Source organism: Peromyscus californicus, unplaced genomic scaffold, assembly GCF_007827085.1.
Source record: "Peromyscus californicus insignis strain IS unplaced genomic scaffold, ASM782708v3 Scaffold_11__1_contigs__length_118956290, whole genome shotgun sequence".
NCBI lineage: Eukaryota > Metazoa > Chordata > Mammalia > Rodentia > Cricetidae > Peromyscus > Peromyscus californicus.
In genome coordinates this window covers 103424518-103440295 of record NW_026294402.1, presented here as the reverse complement: position 1 = coordinate 103440295, position 15778 = coordinate 103424518, and the positions used below count along the sequence as shown (strand labels likewise).

At 44.7% G+C, this 15778-nt stretch overlaps 1 protein-coding gene across 6 annotated transcripts in view; it reads left to right on the top strand.

Moving 5' to 3' along the window:
* Arih2 (ariadne RBR E3 ubiquitin protein ligase 2) overlaps window positions 1–12226 on the top strand; it is a 51469-nt gene extending 39243 nt beyond the window's left edge. For 4 of the 6 annotated variants that reach the window (XM_052721262.1, XM_052721255.1, XM_052721269.1 and 1 more), the window contains 9 exons: window positions 1424–1533; window positions 3257–3374; window positions 4746–4796; window positions 4889–4910; window positions 7904–8055; window positions 8397–8540; window positions 9474–9542; window positions 11397–11533; window positions 11743–12226. In XM_052721262.1, the coding sequence (XP_052577222.1) occupies window positions 1424–1533; window positions 3257–3374; window positions 4746–4796; window positions 4889–4910; window positions 7904–8055; window positions 8397–8540; window positions 9474–9542; window positions 11397–11533; window positions 11743–11767 (828 nt within the window). In that variant the 3' untranslated portion in view covers window positions 11768–12226. The remainder of the gene's footprint in view (window positions 1–1423; window positions 1534–3256; window positions 3375–4745; window positions 4797–4888; window positions 4911–7903; window positions 8056–8396; window positions 8541–9473; window positions 9543–11396; window positions 11534–11742) is intronic. The other 2 variants (XM_052721275.1, XM_052721292.1) reach the window with 1 other exon arrangement.
* Window positions 12227–15778: the final 3552 nt, after the last annotated feature.

Here is a 15778-nt window from a genome sequence, read left to right as displayed (position 1 = left end):
CCACTGTGATGCCAGATCTGTTACTTCCTTGTTATGAGACCACTTGCTTATTAATTTACCCGAATCTTGGTTTTCTTTTTAATTAATTTTTTTTTTTTTTAAGATTTATTTATTTATTACGTATACAGCATGTATGACTGCAGGTCAGAAGAGGGCACCAGATCTCATTACAGATGGTTGTGAGCCACCATGTGGTTGCTGGGAATTGAACTCAGGGCCTCTGGAAGAGCAGGCAGTGCTCTTAACCTCTGAGCCATCTCTCCAGCCCCCTATTTATTTTTATTTTATGTGCATTGGTGTTTTGCCATGGGTATCAGGTCCCCTGGAACTGGAATTACAGACAGTTGTGAGCTGCCATGTGGGTTCTAGGAATTGAACTCAGGACCTCTGGAAGAGCTATCAGTGCCCTTAACCACTAAGCCATCTCTCCAGGCCTCAGTCTTGATTTAACAAGCTCAGTCCAGGCTCAGTTGATTTAACAAGCTGAGCAAGCCATCTTCTGTGAGGGGAGTAAGCACAGGTCTGGTATAGCTCAAGAGTTGCTATTCCATTTGGTTCTGTACACTTCATCTGTACACTTCAGCCCAGAGAAGGGCTGTTTTGTTTTGTAGCACTTTGAAAACTTGTTCATGATTCCAGCATGGTTAATTTTAGATTCTTTGCCCTTTTTAGGCTACCTGTTCAGCTTTACAGATTCTGTGCAGCATAATTTTTTATCTTTGTCTTGTATTACTTAGTTTAAAAGCTTATTGGATTGGTTGTTGTCTCGCACACCTGCAGGATAAACACAAAGCTTTATCTTCTTTTTTCTTTTTTCTTTTTTTTTTTTGGTTTTGGAGACAAGGTTTCTCTTTGTAGCCTTGGATTTCCTGGAACTCTAGACGAGGCTGACCTTGAACTCAGAGATCCACCTGCATCTGCCTCCCAAGTACTGGGATTAAAGGCCTGCGCCACCACCGTGGCTTGGGCTTATTTCTTTGCATAATTTGTTGCCTTGGGTAGATTGTTGGGGATCTTTGAGCCTGTGAGCTGTGAAGTGCTTAGGTTACTGAGCTGTGTTCTCATGTTTTCACATCAAAACATGTTTTCCTGAGACATGCTGGCCTTGACTAAACTACCTGGGCTCAAGCAATCCTTCTGTCTTAGTCTTCCAAGTAGCTAAGTAACTAAAGCTACAGGCACACATGTCTGCTCCCAGCCTACAGGTACCTTCTTGTATAATAACTTTAAATTAGTGGGTACCTGTTTTAAGCTAGACAAAGATTCTCTTCAGTAATTAGTTAATATCAGTTCTTCACAACATCCATCCTAAGTTTATTTAGTCCTTTGGTACAAGTTATTAGCTAGAAGAACAGAGGCACTTGAACAGTCTGTTGAGAGGCAACAATTAGAAGATGTCCTCATCCTTTCCTTGTGTTCACAGAGTCATTACCAGCTCCAGCTGTGCCCTGGTGCAGACTGCCCCATGGTTATTCGGGTACAGGAGCCTCGAGCTCGCCGAGTGCAGTGCAATAGATGCAACGAGGTCTTCTGGTAAGAGGGAGTGAGTGCTGAGAAGTCCTGGGTTCGTGGCCCATCTCCTCCAAAGAGCGCTGTTGCTAGCTGGAAGGACAGGGCTGGGAGAGATGGAATATCTGTCTAGAAGAGTACTCTGCTCCAAGTGGCCACGTTTGTGCCCTGTGTTTTGTGTTCCTTGGGATATTTTGATAAACAGACAGACTTTGGAGACAAGGAAGTAGTAGGTTCCTGAAGAATATGTTAAGTTTATACTATACTCACAGGCAGAAATTGCCTACCTTTACTGACAATTTACATATGACTTCAACATTTTCACCTTTCTCTGTTTTGAACTTTTCTTAGCTAACTCTTTTGAGACAGAGTCTTGCTATATAACTTTGGCTATCCTGGATCTTACTTTGTAGACCAGGCTGGCCTCAAAGTCATAGAGATCTGCCCCCATCCCCCAAGAGCCAGTATTGACTTTTTGTGCCACCCCACTGGTACTGGCTGACTTACAAAACCGATTCATGAGTGAATTGTACATCTGAGGTATTTCCCATTCAGTAAATTCCATGGGCATAGCCAAAACTTAACAAATTCTTTCCAAGTGGTGAGCATTGGCCAGCCGTTTTCCCTACATATCACAACTGTGAGATTGCCTCTGTCACCATCCTAGGTAGGGAAATCAAGGTACAAGGTAAATAAACCTACTAGTAAACAGCAGAGCCACAATTTAAATCCAGATCTGTCCTGATTGCACTGCCCTAGAAGATTGATGGTCTAGCTTCAGAGAAACCACGACAGACGGGTTTCTGCCTTTCAGGACAATGAGGGACTCTGTCCCCCAAGAGTTGAGAACCTCACAGTTGCTCTGCGCCCTTTGTCTCACATGAGTAGTTTTTCCCGAGGCTCGTGTCTGTTCTCCGCCTGTGGACCTTACTCTTGACTTAGACAAAAGGAGGTTGGGAACACCACTCCTAGCTCTGTTTTTGTTTTGTTTTAAGCTTCAATTCTTGTCAGATTTTACAAGTTCTGGCATTTGTGCATCCTTATACACATCTAGCCAGAAGGTGTAGAGAAACTCCCAAAACTTTCAGTTCTATTAAACCTGAATGAAGGTATTCTGCAGAGTACCTTCTGAGTACTTGCCTTCCAAAAATCTGCAGGCTAAAGATGTAGCTCAGTTGGTAGAGTTTGTGTTGCACACAAAGCCTTGGATTTGAGCTCCTGCACCCCATAAACCAGGCATGTTTGGCTCATGCCTGTAATGCTAGTACTCAGGAAGTAGAAGCAGAAAGATTGTGAGTTTAAGGTAATCTTTGGAGGCCAGCCTGAGATAAATGGGGCCCTATTGCCAGGAAAAAAAAAAACAAAAACAACACACAAACCTGGCCTCAGGGCAGGGAATGTAGCTTCATAGTATAAAGTCCAAGGCCTTGAGTTTAGTCTCTAGCGCCTAAAAGAAAGGTGAGGAAGCTGGGCTCCATTTGACTCCTTTCAGGAAGGGTTAATACAGTCCAAGATGTTTAAGGAGAAACTTCATGTGGGCCTACTGAGCATGTCTCAGGCTCAAGTTGAAAAAACATTTATAATGTGTTTCATTATAATTCTGGGTGAATAAAGTCCCTAAGACCTTAGAAAGTGATTTTTGCCTAGAGCTTTAATTTAGGATCTGTTAGCTCAAACAAGAGGCTAGTTTAAAACATGAAACCCTGACTTGATGACTATTTGAATGTGTTTCTTTTTTAATTTTAAGTTTCAAGTGTCGACAGATGTATCACGCCCCCACAGACTGCGCTACAATCCGGAAATGGCTCACCAAGTGTGCAGATGACTCGGAAACGGCTAACTACATTAGTGCTCACACTAAAGATGTAAGGACTGTGTGTGTTACCTGTAATGGAACTTCCCTAAGTGATGCTACCCAGGGCTCTGCCCTGATGATTGGCCATCTGAGAGCAGAGACTTTGGACACTCAGCCATCCTTTTTTTTATTTTCAGCCATAGTTTTATCAATTTTTATCCTTGGATTTTTTTTTTTTAAATTTTTTTAATGCTGGACATAGTTGCCTACACCTTTAATCCTTCCACTGAGACAGAGGCAGATGGATCTCTATAAGATTGAGGCCAGCCTGATCCATATCACAGTTCTGTCCTGGAACTGAGATCCTGTCTCAAAATAAAAACTAATAATAAAATAATTTTTTTACTTTATGTGTATGAATGTTCTGCTTGAATACTTGTATGTGCACCACATGCATGCTGGTTGGATACTCTGGAACCGGAATTAGGATGGTTTTGAGCCACCATGTGGTACTAGAAATTGAACCCAGGTCCTCTGCAAGAGCAACAAGTGCTGTTAACTGCTGAGTCATCTCCAGTCCCAGATGCATTTATTTTAAGGAAATTCCAAAATACTTAGAAAAGTTTGACTCAAAGGAGAACTAATTAGGAAAAAACTCTAATTTTTATTGAATATGTACCAAGCTTTGATAGCCCTGGGAGTGGAGTGGTTAATTTACCTAGCTCATAAATAGCAAGACTGTACTACAAGCCCAGATATTCTCAGTATTCATTAAGTCTTCCCCTGGGAGAAGGATACATTGTTCCCTGTGCAATCACTCCCTGAATTACTCAGAACTATCCATAGACTGCTTCACCTTGATGGGAAGCTCCATGTCAGACTAGTCCTTGGGTTGCTGGCCTTTTTCAAGTGAGAGGAGTTCTGAGATGGTTGCTGCACCCTCTCCTAGAAGCCAGGGTCCGAGCAAGCTCACCAGGACTTCGTCTAGGGTGTCCATTCTCCCAACAAGCAGGCTTTCTGCAGTCTCAGCCTGGGCTGAGTCTGAGTAGTGTTATAGCAAGGACAGATGATGGAAGACTTAGATCTGAGTAGTGTTATAGCAAGGACAGATGATGGAAGACTTAAATCTGAGTAGTGTTATAGCAAGGACAGATGATGGAAGACTTAGTGGGCTCAGCTGAGTAGTGTTATAGCAAGGACAGATGATGGAAGACTTAGTGGGCTCAGCTGGTACTCAGATTATCTATTTCAGAGCCGACCAAACGTGCTGACCTCATTTCCTTAAATTGCTGTTCCAGCCTCAGTGACCTACCGCATTTAAGGGAGATGCTCCTCCCCAGAAGTGCTTGCTATTGGGCACGGGTGCCTGGAGTTTTGTATAGTTTTTCTTAGAGCTGGGCTGGTGATGTGTGAGCCTAATGGCACCCTTCTGTCTCCTCAGTGTCCCAAGTGCAACATCTGTATTGAGAAGAACGGAGGCTGCAATCACATGGTGAGCAGAAGCATATGGCATTGCATGTGTGACATGGAGCTCTTGGTCAGAGTGTTCTTCCTTAATGTGTTCTCTTCTCTTCTCTCTGACAGCAATGCTCCAAGTGTAAGCACGGTGAGTCCCAGCCTGGTCTCCATTACTTATTAGTGGGTTTAAAATGAAACAGCAAAGCAAAGGGGGGCCTCCCTCACTTACCCTCACTCTAACTTGCATAAGAACAACTTTCAGTTTTTTGCAGGGAGGAACATTCTTTTTTAATTCCACTGCCATCTTGCTGGTGTGGAGTTAAAAGTCAAGTTTGGTATGACCCTCATGCTCCTCGGTCATCCAATACTTCTTTTTTCCTTATCTTTCTTTTGTGGACAATGTCTTGCTATGCAGTCCTAGCTGGCCTCATGCTTGCAGCTGTCCTCCGGTGCCTGTCTCCCAGGTGGTTAGATTACAGGCATGCGCCAACACATTCAAGGTTTTAGTGTGTCTTTATTCTTTTTGCCAAAACATACATATCAAGAGGATTATCTGAGATACTGTAAGAGGTGTCTTTTAGAAAGCACTGTCCATGGCTTTGCCATGGTGCTCCAAAACCAGTTCTTCCAGAGCAGTTTCCAGAAGGACTGTTGGTTAGGTCTCCATCCATCGAGACCAGTTTACCCAGCTACAAATTGCTAGTTTCCCTTTCCTTCCTGCCAGATGAAGTTCCTGCAAATAGAAAATATGTTCAGATAGTCTCCCACACAATTTCTTCAATTCTGACCAGGAGACTCTGACCGATTCTTTTGGGGTGGGGGGGTCTTGGTTGTTTGGTTATTTTGGGACCAGTCTTACTATGTAGCCTTAGCTGGCCTGGAATTTTAACTATGTGACCAGGCTGACCTCAAACTCAGCTCTCTCTGCCTCTGCCTCCCAAGTGCTGTGATTAAAGGTGAGCACCACCACACACAGTAAATTTCTATTTGTTAGGGCCCATGCTGGTGCTGTTCCCACAAGCCTTCTGTAACCCAGGGTGTCTGTGATAAGGTTATAGACAGTTCTAGGACGGCGACTCTGAAGATAAATCAAAGGTTTCTTTGAGGATTTACCACTAATAGGTTCTGGCACATTCCCTTTCTCTGTGCACATGTTGGAGGGAGGAGTCTCCCCTGCGCTGAGAGCAGGGCATTGTGCATGTTTATTGTTTAAAGAAGGATGGTGGTCAGTCAGGCTTCCTGCTGTGCCTGTTGCTCTCTGCAGGGTACCGAGTAAAATTCTTTTTCTTTTTCTTTCTTTTTTTTTTGGTTTTTGAGACAGAGTTTCTCTGTGTAGCTTTGCGCCTTTCCTGGAACTCACTTGGTAGCCCAGGCTGGCCTCAAATTCAGAGATCCGCCTGGCTCTGCCTCCTGAGTGCTGGGATTAAAGGCGTGTGCCACCAACACCCGGCTAAAATTCTTTTTCTTAACAGTTGTGTGTTGGGTGCCCCTATCGTCCCAGCTGCATGGGAAACTGGGCAGGAGAATTGGTTGAGCACAGATGTTTGAGGCCAATGTGGGTCTCATAGCAATTATCCTGGTGCATAAAAATGAAAGGAAGAAGGCCTGGTGTAGTAAAGCACACCTTCAATCCCAGCATCTGGGAGGCAGAGACTTGCGGGTCTCTCTGAGTTCTAGGACAGCCAGGGCTACACAGAGAAACCCTGTCTTGAAAACCAGAAAGAAAAGGAAGAAAAGCGCAGAGACTCTGTCACACATTTCTAGTGCCTGAGAAGCCTCGTCTCCTTGTCTCTCAACAGCCAGTTTGCTGTATAATTCTGTCACTTACTAGAGCAACCCTAAGCAACAATCCTAACTGATTAAGGAAGGGACAGTGTAACCCAACTGTGGCTGTCTGCGTTTGACTTTTCCTTCTCCAAAATGTCCTAACAACTCCTTTTGGAAAATCAGTGCCCAGGATGAAGTGTAAATAAATCCTGTTTCCCAGGTTCTGACAGAAACAGAACAGAGCGTAGACTAGATCTTGGACATCTAACAAAATTGTGGGTAACCTCTCTCCATTAGATGACAGTTACTATTATTTGAATACATAGCATACTTTATTTTAAGCACAGAATTTAATTAATTTTTTTTTTATGCACATTGGTGTTTTACCTGCATGTATGTCTGTCTGTGTGAGGGTATCAGATCTTGGAGTTACAGACAGTTGTGAGCTGCCCTGTGGGTGCTGGATTTTCCCCGGGTCCTGTGGAAGAGCAGTCAGTGCTCTTAACTGCTGAGCCATCTCTCCAGCCCCACCTAGCATACTTTAGATTTTTTCCTTCCTGCCTTCCTCACTTTAAGAATAGAATTGTAATTGCACATATGAACTATTGAGTAGCTAGAGATTTCATACTAATGCACACTTTGAGAAGGGCGGGAGAGAGCTCCGTAAGTGATGTCCTCCTGCAACACAGATATGATAATCTGACCTCAGTCCTCAGGACCCAAGTAACAGCTGGGTGTGGTGGCACATGCTTGTAATCCCGATGTTGGAGAGAGACAGGTAATTCCTGGGACTTGCTGGCCAGCCAAACTAGCCAGCTAGTCTAACCTATTTGGGTGAACTCTAGACCTTGTCTCAAAAAAAAAAAAAAAAAAAAGGTGGATGAAATAAAATAATAAGTAGCAACTGAGGAAGAACATTCAGAATTGACCTCTGTCCTCTGTGTGTGTACATATACATAGATACAGACACACACCAAAAAGGGAAGAAGCTTTTGTTTCCAGTTTTGTATATAAAATCTTAGGATAAATAGGAATTGTAAGTAATTAGGACAGTAATTTATATGGGCAGCGTGTGTTCTTGATGACCAGGGGGAGCTCCTGTGGGTATTTTTTGCTTCTCACGGTGGCATTGACCAAGCTGACCAGTGACTTTGTACCGTCAGCAGTAAGGCACACAGCATGTGTGCTCACGGCCATTGGCTATCCTTACAGGCTATGGGGACAGTCAGTTGTGACAAGATTGAGAATTGCACCTCCCTCTGCAAAGAGGCACCCTTGGGAGTTTCTGCTCGGGTTAACCCTTCATCCTGCTCCTGTCTCCTCCTCAGAGGAGTATCTTGTGAAGGTGAATGACTCGCCCTCTGTTCTGTGCAGACTTCTGCTGGATGTGTCTAGGAGATTGGAAGACACATGGCAGTGAGTACTATGAGTGTAGTCGGTACAAGGAGAATCCCGACATTGTCAACCAGAGCCAGCAAGCCCAGGCCAGGGAGGCCCTCAAGAAGTACTTGTTCTACTTTGAGAGGGTAGGTGTCTTATCATATACCTGCCCCTCCCTCCAGAGTAGGCTTCTTCTACTTCACCTGCTGGGATGAGATTGTGGGGATGCTGTGTGCATGTGGAAGTCAGTGAATCGAGCTCCTCACCTGCCTGAGTGTTGCCTCTTGTCGAGAGTGGCTTGTTGTTGTGCAGGACAGCTGCAGCCGATGGGAAAGGACCTGGTATTACCTTGGTTGAGTGATGGATTCAGTCGGTCTTTTCCATAAGATAGACTGGTGTGGGCATGGCCTACCAGCCAGGGTGTTTGTTCTGATCTCTGCGCCTTTCTGGGACTCCTGTATGTTTTCCTTCTTCCTCTGCTTTGTAGTGGGAAAACCACAACAAAAGTTTGCAGCTAGAGGCCCACACATACCATCAGATTCATGAGAAGATTCAAGAGAGGGTTATGAACAATCTGGGAACGTGGATTGACTGGCAGTACCTGCAGAATGCTGCTAAGCTGTTGGCCAAGGTATCTACCCTCTTACTCTTCATCACTAGTCCAGCCTTGTCCCTGTTTGCTGCAAACATCAGGGTGAGGAGCCCCTCTGAAAGGAGGGTAATTTGGTGCCCTGCATAGTTCTGCATGCACATCTGGGGGTGCCCATTGCCCTGTGATGAAATCCCAGTCCTTTTCTAGCCATCCAAGGCATTTCTGAGCAGTTTGACTGCCCCCTGCCAACAGTGAAAATTAGTCTTTTCTTCTTTGTCCCATCTCTAGATAACTGAAAGGAAAATACATTATTGATAAGTATTAAGATGTGTATATTTTGGGCTGGAGAGATGGCTCTGTGGTTAAGAGCACTGGCTACTATTCCAGAGGACCTGGGTTCAATTCCCAGCACCCACATGGCAGCTCACTACTGTCTGTATCTCCAGTTCCACGGGATCTGATACCCTCATACAGACATGCAGGCAAAGCACCAATGTATATAAAATAAAAATAAATTATTTAGAAATTTTTTTAAGAATCTCAAAAAAAAAAAAAAAAAAAGAGCACTGGCTGTTTTTCCAAAGGTCCTGAGTTCAATTCCCAGCAACCACATGGTGTCTCACAACCATCTATAATGAGATCTTGTGCCCTCTTCTGGCATGTAGGCAGAACATTATATACATAATAAATCAATCATTTAAAAGAAAAATAAGTATATTTTAATGTTCAACTAAAGATGGGAAAATCATGAGGCAACTGGTGGTGATAAATCAGTTTGAACATGTGGGTTCTGTAGCCATTATTGTTTCAGTTTACCCTGTGTCTTCCTGTAGTCCATCATCTCTGTAGTTTGGTCTGTTGCTTTAAGATCCATGTCTTGAGTCACCATTTGCATGGTTGAATATGAATTATAAGAGCCACCTGGGGTGTGGGTCAGAAAGATACAGGTCCTTTTTCCCTTTTCTGTTACAGTGTCGATATACCCTGCAATACACTTATCCATATGCATACTACATGGAGTCTGGTCCCAGGAAGAAGCTGGTAAGCTGCCTTTCCACTCTTTTCTGCAGCTGTAGAGGGGCCCGTTTTTTACTAGTACTTCGCAAGTGGACAGGGTCCTGACCTGGTCACTGGGAGAACAGAATCAAACTGTCTTACTGTAAAATCCATTTGTGCTGTGGGCATCTGTAAACTAGACCTCTGATGCAATTGGCTCCAAGTCTGTGACCACTTGGATAGGCCGTGGCCATACCATGCACATTCTTACATTATACTTGCTGTTTATTCCTTCAGTTCTTCCTCTTAGATATGGTTGTTTCTGCTAGTGATGAAGTAATCTTTATATATCACTTAAATGTGGAAAACATAGCATTTATATTATTCATTATCCCACCAGGGAAAAAAATATCACATTTGGCATTTTCTAGCCTTTAAAATTAATGTTACAGGAGTATGGCTTTGGAAGAGCACCTGCCTAGCTCATGTGACATCCTGGATTCCATCCCAGCATCTGAAAAACCCAGTGTCAGATATGATTGCACACACCTATAATTCTAGCAATACAGACACAGAAGGATTGTGAGTTTTGGTCTAGCTTAGACTTCATAGCAGTACCTTATTTCAAAAAACAAAATCGGGGCTAGAAAGGTGGCTCAGAAGTTAAGAGCACTGGCTGCTCTTCCAGAGGTCCTGAGTTCAATTCCCAGCAACCACATAATGGTGACTCACAACCATCTATAATGAGATCTGGTGCCCTCTTCTAGTGTGCAGGCATATATGCACATGCAGGCAGAACACTGTATACATAATAAATAAATCTTTTAAAAAAAATACGGTCAGGTACAGTGGTGGCACATGAGATTTTAATCCCAGCACTCAGGAAGCAGAGGCGGGCAGATCTGAGTTCCAGGACAGCCAAGGCTGTTTGTTATTACAGAGAAACCCTGGCTTGAACAAAGATACATGCATACAGTATTTTATTGTTACAAGTTTATCATTATTATAGCTGTCACCACTTACCAAATTGATTTTTTTTAATGGCTACATAAATGTTTCATATATATTGCCTTAATGTATCATCATTTGAGATGACAATTGTTTCCGATTTCACCGGCACAAATGAGGCTGAGGAAAATCTTTATGTATAACGTTTTATTACTCAGGTGTATAGTTACTAAGTCAAAGAATTTGATTTTTTTTTTGAGGTAGGGCCTCAAAAATACACACACACACACACACACACACACACACACAACTATATATATATATATATATATATATATATATATATATATATATATATATATATATCTCCCAAGCACCATGAACTCTTCCTGTCTCTGCCTCTCTGGTTGGGTGGTTGGTTATTTTAGGGTTAGGGTTTCATATAGCTCAGGCTAGCCTCAAACTTGCTAGGTAACCAAGGAGGACCTTGGACTTCTGATACTCCTTATTGTTGGGATTGCAGGCATGAGCCACAATACCTAGTTTATACAGTGCTGGGAACTGAACCCAGGGCTTTGTACCTCCTGGGTAGATATTTCACCAACTGAGATACATCCCTAGCCTTGATTTTCAGACTTTTGATTGGCTAGATGGCTGGGTAAAAGTAAAATGTTGAGTGAATACAGTGTCTTGAGAATGTCCCTTTTAACTTCACTCTTGCAGCATCTGTGTCCCAATATTTTGGGAACATCTTTTCCTTTGGCTTTAAGTCTCCCGCCATCCGTTAATGGTAGAAGGCAAATGTTGCTTTGCTGTTTGGTCCTCTCTTCTGGAAGCTCTTTGGATGTTGTTTTCCGCTCTGGGCATAGAGTAGTAGGCACTCTGAGGACAGTGACAGGCTTGTCAGTTGCCAGTCGAGCCTGAGGTGCTGCATGTACCCTCCATCTGCAGGCCCTGCCCGGCTACAGCCCCTCTCCTTTTGACCCCCTGCTCTGCCCATACAGTTTGAATACCAGCAGGCTCAGCTGGAGGCTGAGATTGAAAACCTTTCGTGGAAAGTTGAGCGTGCAGACAGCTATGACAGAGGGGTAAGTGCCTTCTGCCCTCCTGCAGGTAAGGGAAGTGTATCGTATTAATAGGTGGTTGTATTGGGGATGGCACTTAAAGCTTCTGCAGCGGAGGGTGGAAGGTCCATTTTGTTTAGACTCCTTGGAGCCCAATACAATGGCTGTGGCTGTGGCTCCTCTCTGCTCCTGGCATGGGGACTTGTGAACACCTGTTTTATGTCCTTTGTCAGGACTTGGAAAACCAAATGCACATAGCAGAGCAGCGGAGAAGAACCCTGCTGAAGGATTTTCACGACACCTAAGCAGGGCTGCGGATGTGCCGGGGTGAGGAAGATGTAGCTGTGAGGCCTCCCAGCTACCGTACTGCATGCTGCAGGCTCTGCCTTTCACGACCCCAGGCAACAGCCAGGGCCCCACTCCTGAGAGACACTGGCAACACACCTCTTAGTCAATTTGTTTTCTCCTCATCTTTTTGCTTTTTGTTTCTACCAGGGTAGAGGCCATGGTGAACTGGTCTCTAGTAAGGACTTTTAAATTCTCCCTGGATGGTTGTTGGGAGGGAGGGAACTTTTTTTTTTTTTTCTGAATGGCTATTAATAGTATTAGATCATTACAACTTATGTAATTTTCAAAGGTTGTACGATTACAAAGAAAAAAAGGCAAACCATAGGATAACACAGCCCTTTTGAAAATAAATTGGCATTGGAGTGTTTACCCTCTAGCTATTTTACTTAGAATGTAACTTGATGCTGCCCACCCACCGAGCCTCAGAATGTCTGCACTGCCAGGGTCCCTGAGGTGGACTCTGCTTTCCAGCGTTATGTTTGACCATGGCTGGAGTCCCACGGGAGGAGCATGGGTGGCACACAGTGGGGACTGAGTTGGCCTCATACCAGGCATGGAGCCCAGGGAGTCTTGTACCTCCTGCCTTAGCTGGGCAGCAAGGGCACAGAGCAGAGCAAGGTCTCTCTATGGGCTTGCTTTTATTCTTGAATGTGAGGCTTACCTGAGTTGGGCCACCACGCCAGAACCCATGTCAGAACCCACGTCAGAGCAGAGGTGGGCTTTCGCATCTCCCGACTGGGAGACTGGTTCAGCATGGCGCTTCCTTTTGTCTCGTAAGAGAAGAGTCCACCTTTGAAAGGAATCATTCCCTAAACAAGTTTCCTTTTCTTTGGTTGTTCCTTTTGATCCAGTATTCAAGTGGTGTATTCTGACTAGGGTCACGTGGCCATGTCTGACACTGTTACTGAGTTCTTGTGAACATCAGGGTCAGAGTTTAGCATGGCCCTTCAAGGGCATGGGCCTTGTGGCTCAAGAGCTAGGTTTGCACAAGTTATTTTTATGTTAACCTGGAGTGTGGCCAGAAGCTGCTCTGGGGTGGGGTTTGTTCCCCTTGCCTAGTTGCAGCTGTCAGAGGACCCCATCTCTAGGGTCTGGGAGTCTATGGCCAGGAGAATCCCTGGTTTGTGGTCCCAGTTCCTTTACTAGAAGGGGCTGGCCAGAGGAAAGGACCAGTTCTTGCACAGTCAAGTGCAAGGGAACAGGCAGCTTGCCTGATGTCCTTCCTGTCTTGAACCTGGTCCTGTGGGCCTTTGAAAAGTTAGATCTGTGATCTCTGGGGTTTCCATGGCTTTGTTCAGTGCCTCCCCTCTGAGACTGGCAGAGCTGTCTATACTTGACAGGGCCTCCTTGAACTCCTAGGAGAGCCTATAGAGAAATCTGTGACTATTATAAAGCAGATTCTTTGATATTCATACATTTTCACCTCCAGTCAGCAATTACCTAGGTACCACGTAAAGCTGTAAAATTGAGTTGTTCTTCAAGATGGTGACAGCTGTGACTCTTGGGGTACTTGGCCAGCTGCACGTTATTTCACCTCCTCGGATTTTGTCTCTTCATGTTGTCCTAACAAGTGAGAGACTGTGGGGTGGACTGGGAGAAGTACTTTGGTATATAGTGATTGAACCCAAAATAACAGTGGGGGCTAATTGTAAACAAGGAGTATTCCTGCCCAGGGCCCAGGGGTGGCATGTGAATTCTGTGTTGATACAGACCTCTCCATCAGTGGCACTGCCATGACACAGGACCAGAGTTGCAGCTCTGCAGCTTAAACCCCCTTGAGCGCTTTCTCAACTGCACAGCTGCTGGGCTCCTGCTCATAGGCTGTGACCTTGACCGTTGGCACTGAGGGAAGCTCTGCAGCCACAGCCGGTGGTACTTCACCGTGGAGACCTTCCTCTGGTGCCCTCAGTGGCCGTCCTTTGCTAAACATTATCAGGGACATCTTAAAGGTCAGGCAGGGGTGTGGTTTGGTTTGGTGTTGGCCCTGCAAAGGGTAGAGAAAGACGTGTTTCCATGAACTGACCAGATCCTTGGTTTTCTTCAAAGAAAAGTTGAGGCGATGTCATCTGCTCAAAGTTGAGTGGTTTATTCAAAATAAACTAAGTTTCTGATTATAAAAATGTGTGGAGTCTTCTTTCAAAGTGTGCAGGTAGCTGCCTTTTGTTCTTCCCCCTCCTTCAGGGGCTGTGAAAGCCCAGCCAGACTTAGCACTGCTTTTCTTCCTGTGGGGAGAAGGCAGCTCTGAGTGCTCCCTGCAGAAGGAAAAGTAGTAACTTGAAAGTCTCCTTTCCTTAGAGACAGATTGAGCCATTCCCTACAGACATCTTGGAATTGAGGTAGGAATGCCCTAAGCCCTGCCATTTAAAGACATCTGTGTCCCTCCAAAACAGATGCAGACCATATGGCAGAGGACATTATGGCTTTTGAAAGTTATAGACAAAACTCAGGTCAAAAACCGGAAATGGGTTTGTGTTCTGATCTGTGTTGTCGGGTATGTAAGCAGGCATTATTGGTGCAAGGAGCTGCAGGGTAAGGTGGACACTAGCACTGTGGTGGGCTCCAGTCCACACTGCTGTCCTGGCCTCAAGTGTGCTGCCCTTATGCTTAGTACTGGGTACACAGTTGGGTGTGAGGGGACGTGAAGTCCACCCTAGAAGTGCCTCTATTTAGTTCACAAGGGACACAGAAGGATTTGGCCACTTAGTGATGTTTTTATGTACATGTAGGTATTTTGTGTGCATGTGTACTATGTCTGTATAATCTGTGCACGCCTGGTGCCTGGGAATCAAACCCAGGCTCTCTGCAAGAGTAACAAGTGTTCTTAACACCTGAGCCAACTCTCCAGCCCCCACTAGTGAATTTGTTTACTGGGCAGCAAGGCCTGGGACCAGTTAAGCACAGGACCATCCTTGAAAATCAGTGGGCATCAAAGTGCGATGTCATTCACATTACTTTTGGTGATCTGTACACAAAGAGTGTCCCAGGTAAGATGGTTGAGTAGGTAAAGGCATTTCCCTGACAACTGAGTGAGATCCTAAGGTTCCATGTGGCAGAAGGAGAAAACTCCTGCACGTTGTCTCTGCCCTCCACACACTTGCCACAGCACAAACATACATACATTTAAAGGTTTTTTAAAAAAAGTTTTAAGGGGCTGGAGAGTTGGCTCAGCAGTTTAGAGCACTTGTTACTCTTGCAGAGGACCTGGGTTCAATTCCCAGCAGCCACATAGTGACTTACAACTGTCTGTAACTCCAGTTCCAGTAGACCTAACACCCTTTTCTGGCCAGCAAAGGCATGCATATGCACAAATGCATGCAGGCAGGCAGAACACACAAATTTTTCTACAAATTTTTAAAAGGCTAGAAGGATATGGTCTGTATATTACTGTCTGAAAGTCACAGTATCTTTGATAAAATTCTAGGGGTAGCACACACACCTATAATCTCAACCTGGGAGTCTGAGACAGGAAGATCACAAATTCAAGGCTAGCCTGGACTGTTACCTAGTTAAACCTTGTCTCAAAGGTGAGAAGGGGGGGGGGGGGGAACCATGCTAAATTGGCGATTCTTTTGCTTGGTGCTCATCAACAGTTGAAAACTCTAGTTTCTAGAAATTGTTAATTGTCTGTATTATAATAAGAAATGATGGTGGCGCACACCTTTAATCCCAGCACTCGGGAGGCAGAGCCAGGTGGATCTCTGTGAGTTCGAGGCCATACTGGTCTACAGAGCAGGATCCAGGACAGGCACCAAAACTACATAGAGAAACCCTGTCTCCAAAAGAAACAACAAACAAAAACAAAAAGAAATGGGTTTCTTGGGGGCCTAGAGAGATGCTCAGCGGTTAAGAGCACTGACTGCTTTTCCAGAGGACCCAGGTTCAATTCCCAGCACCCACGTGGCAGCTCACAACTGTCTTCTG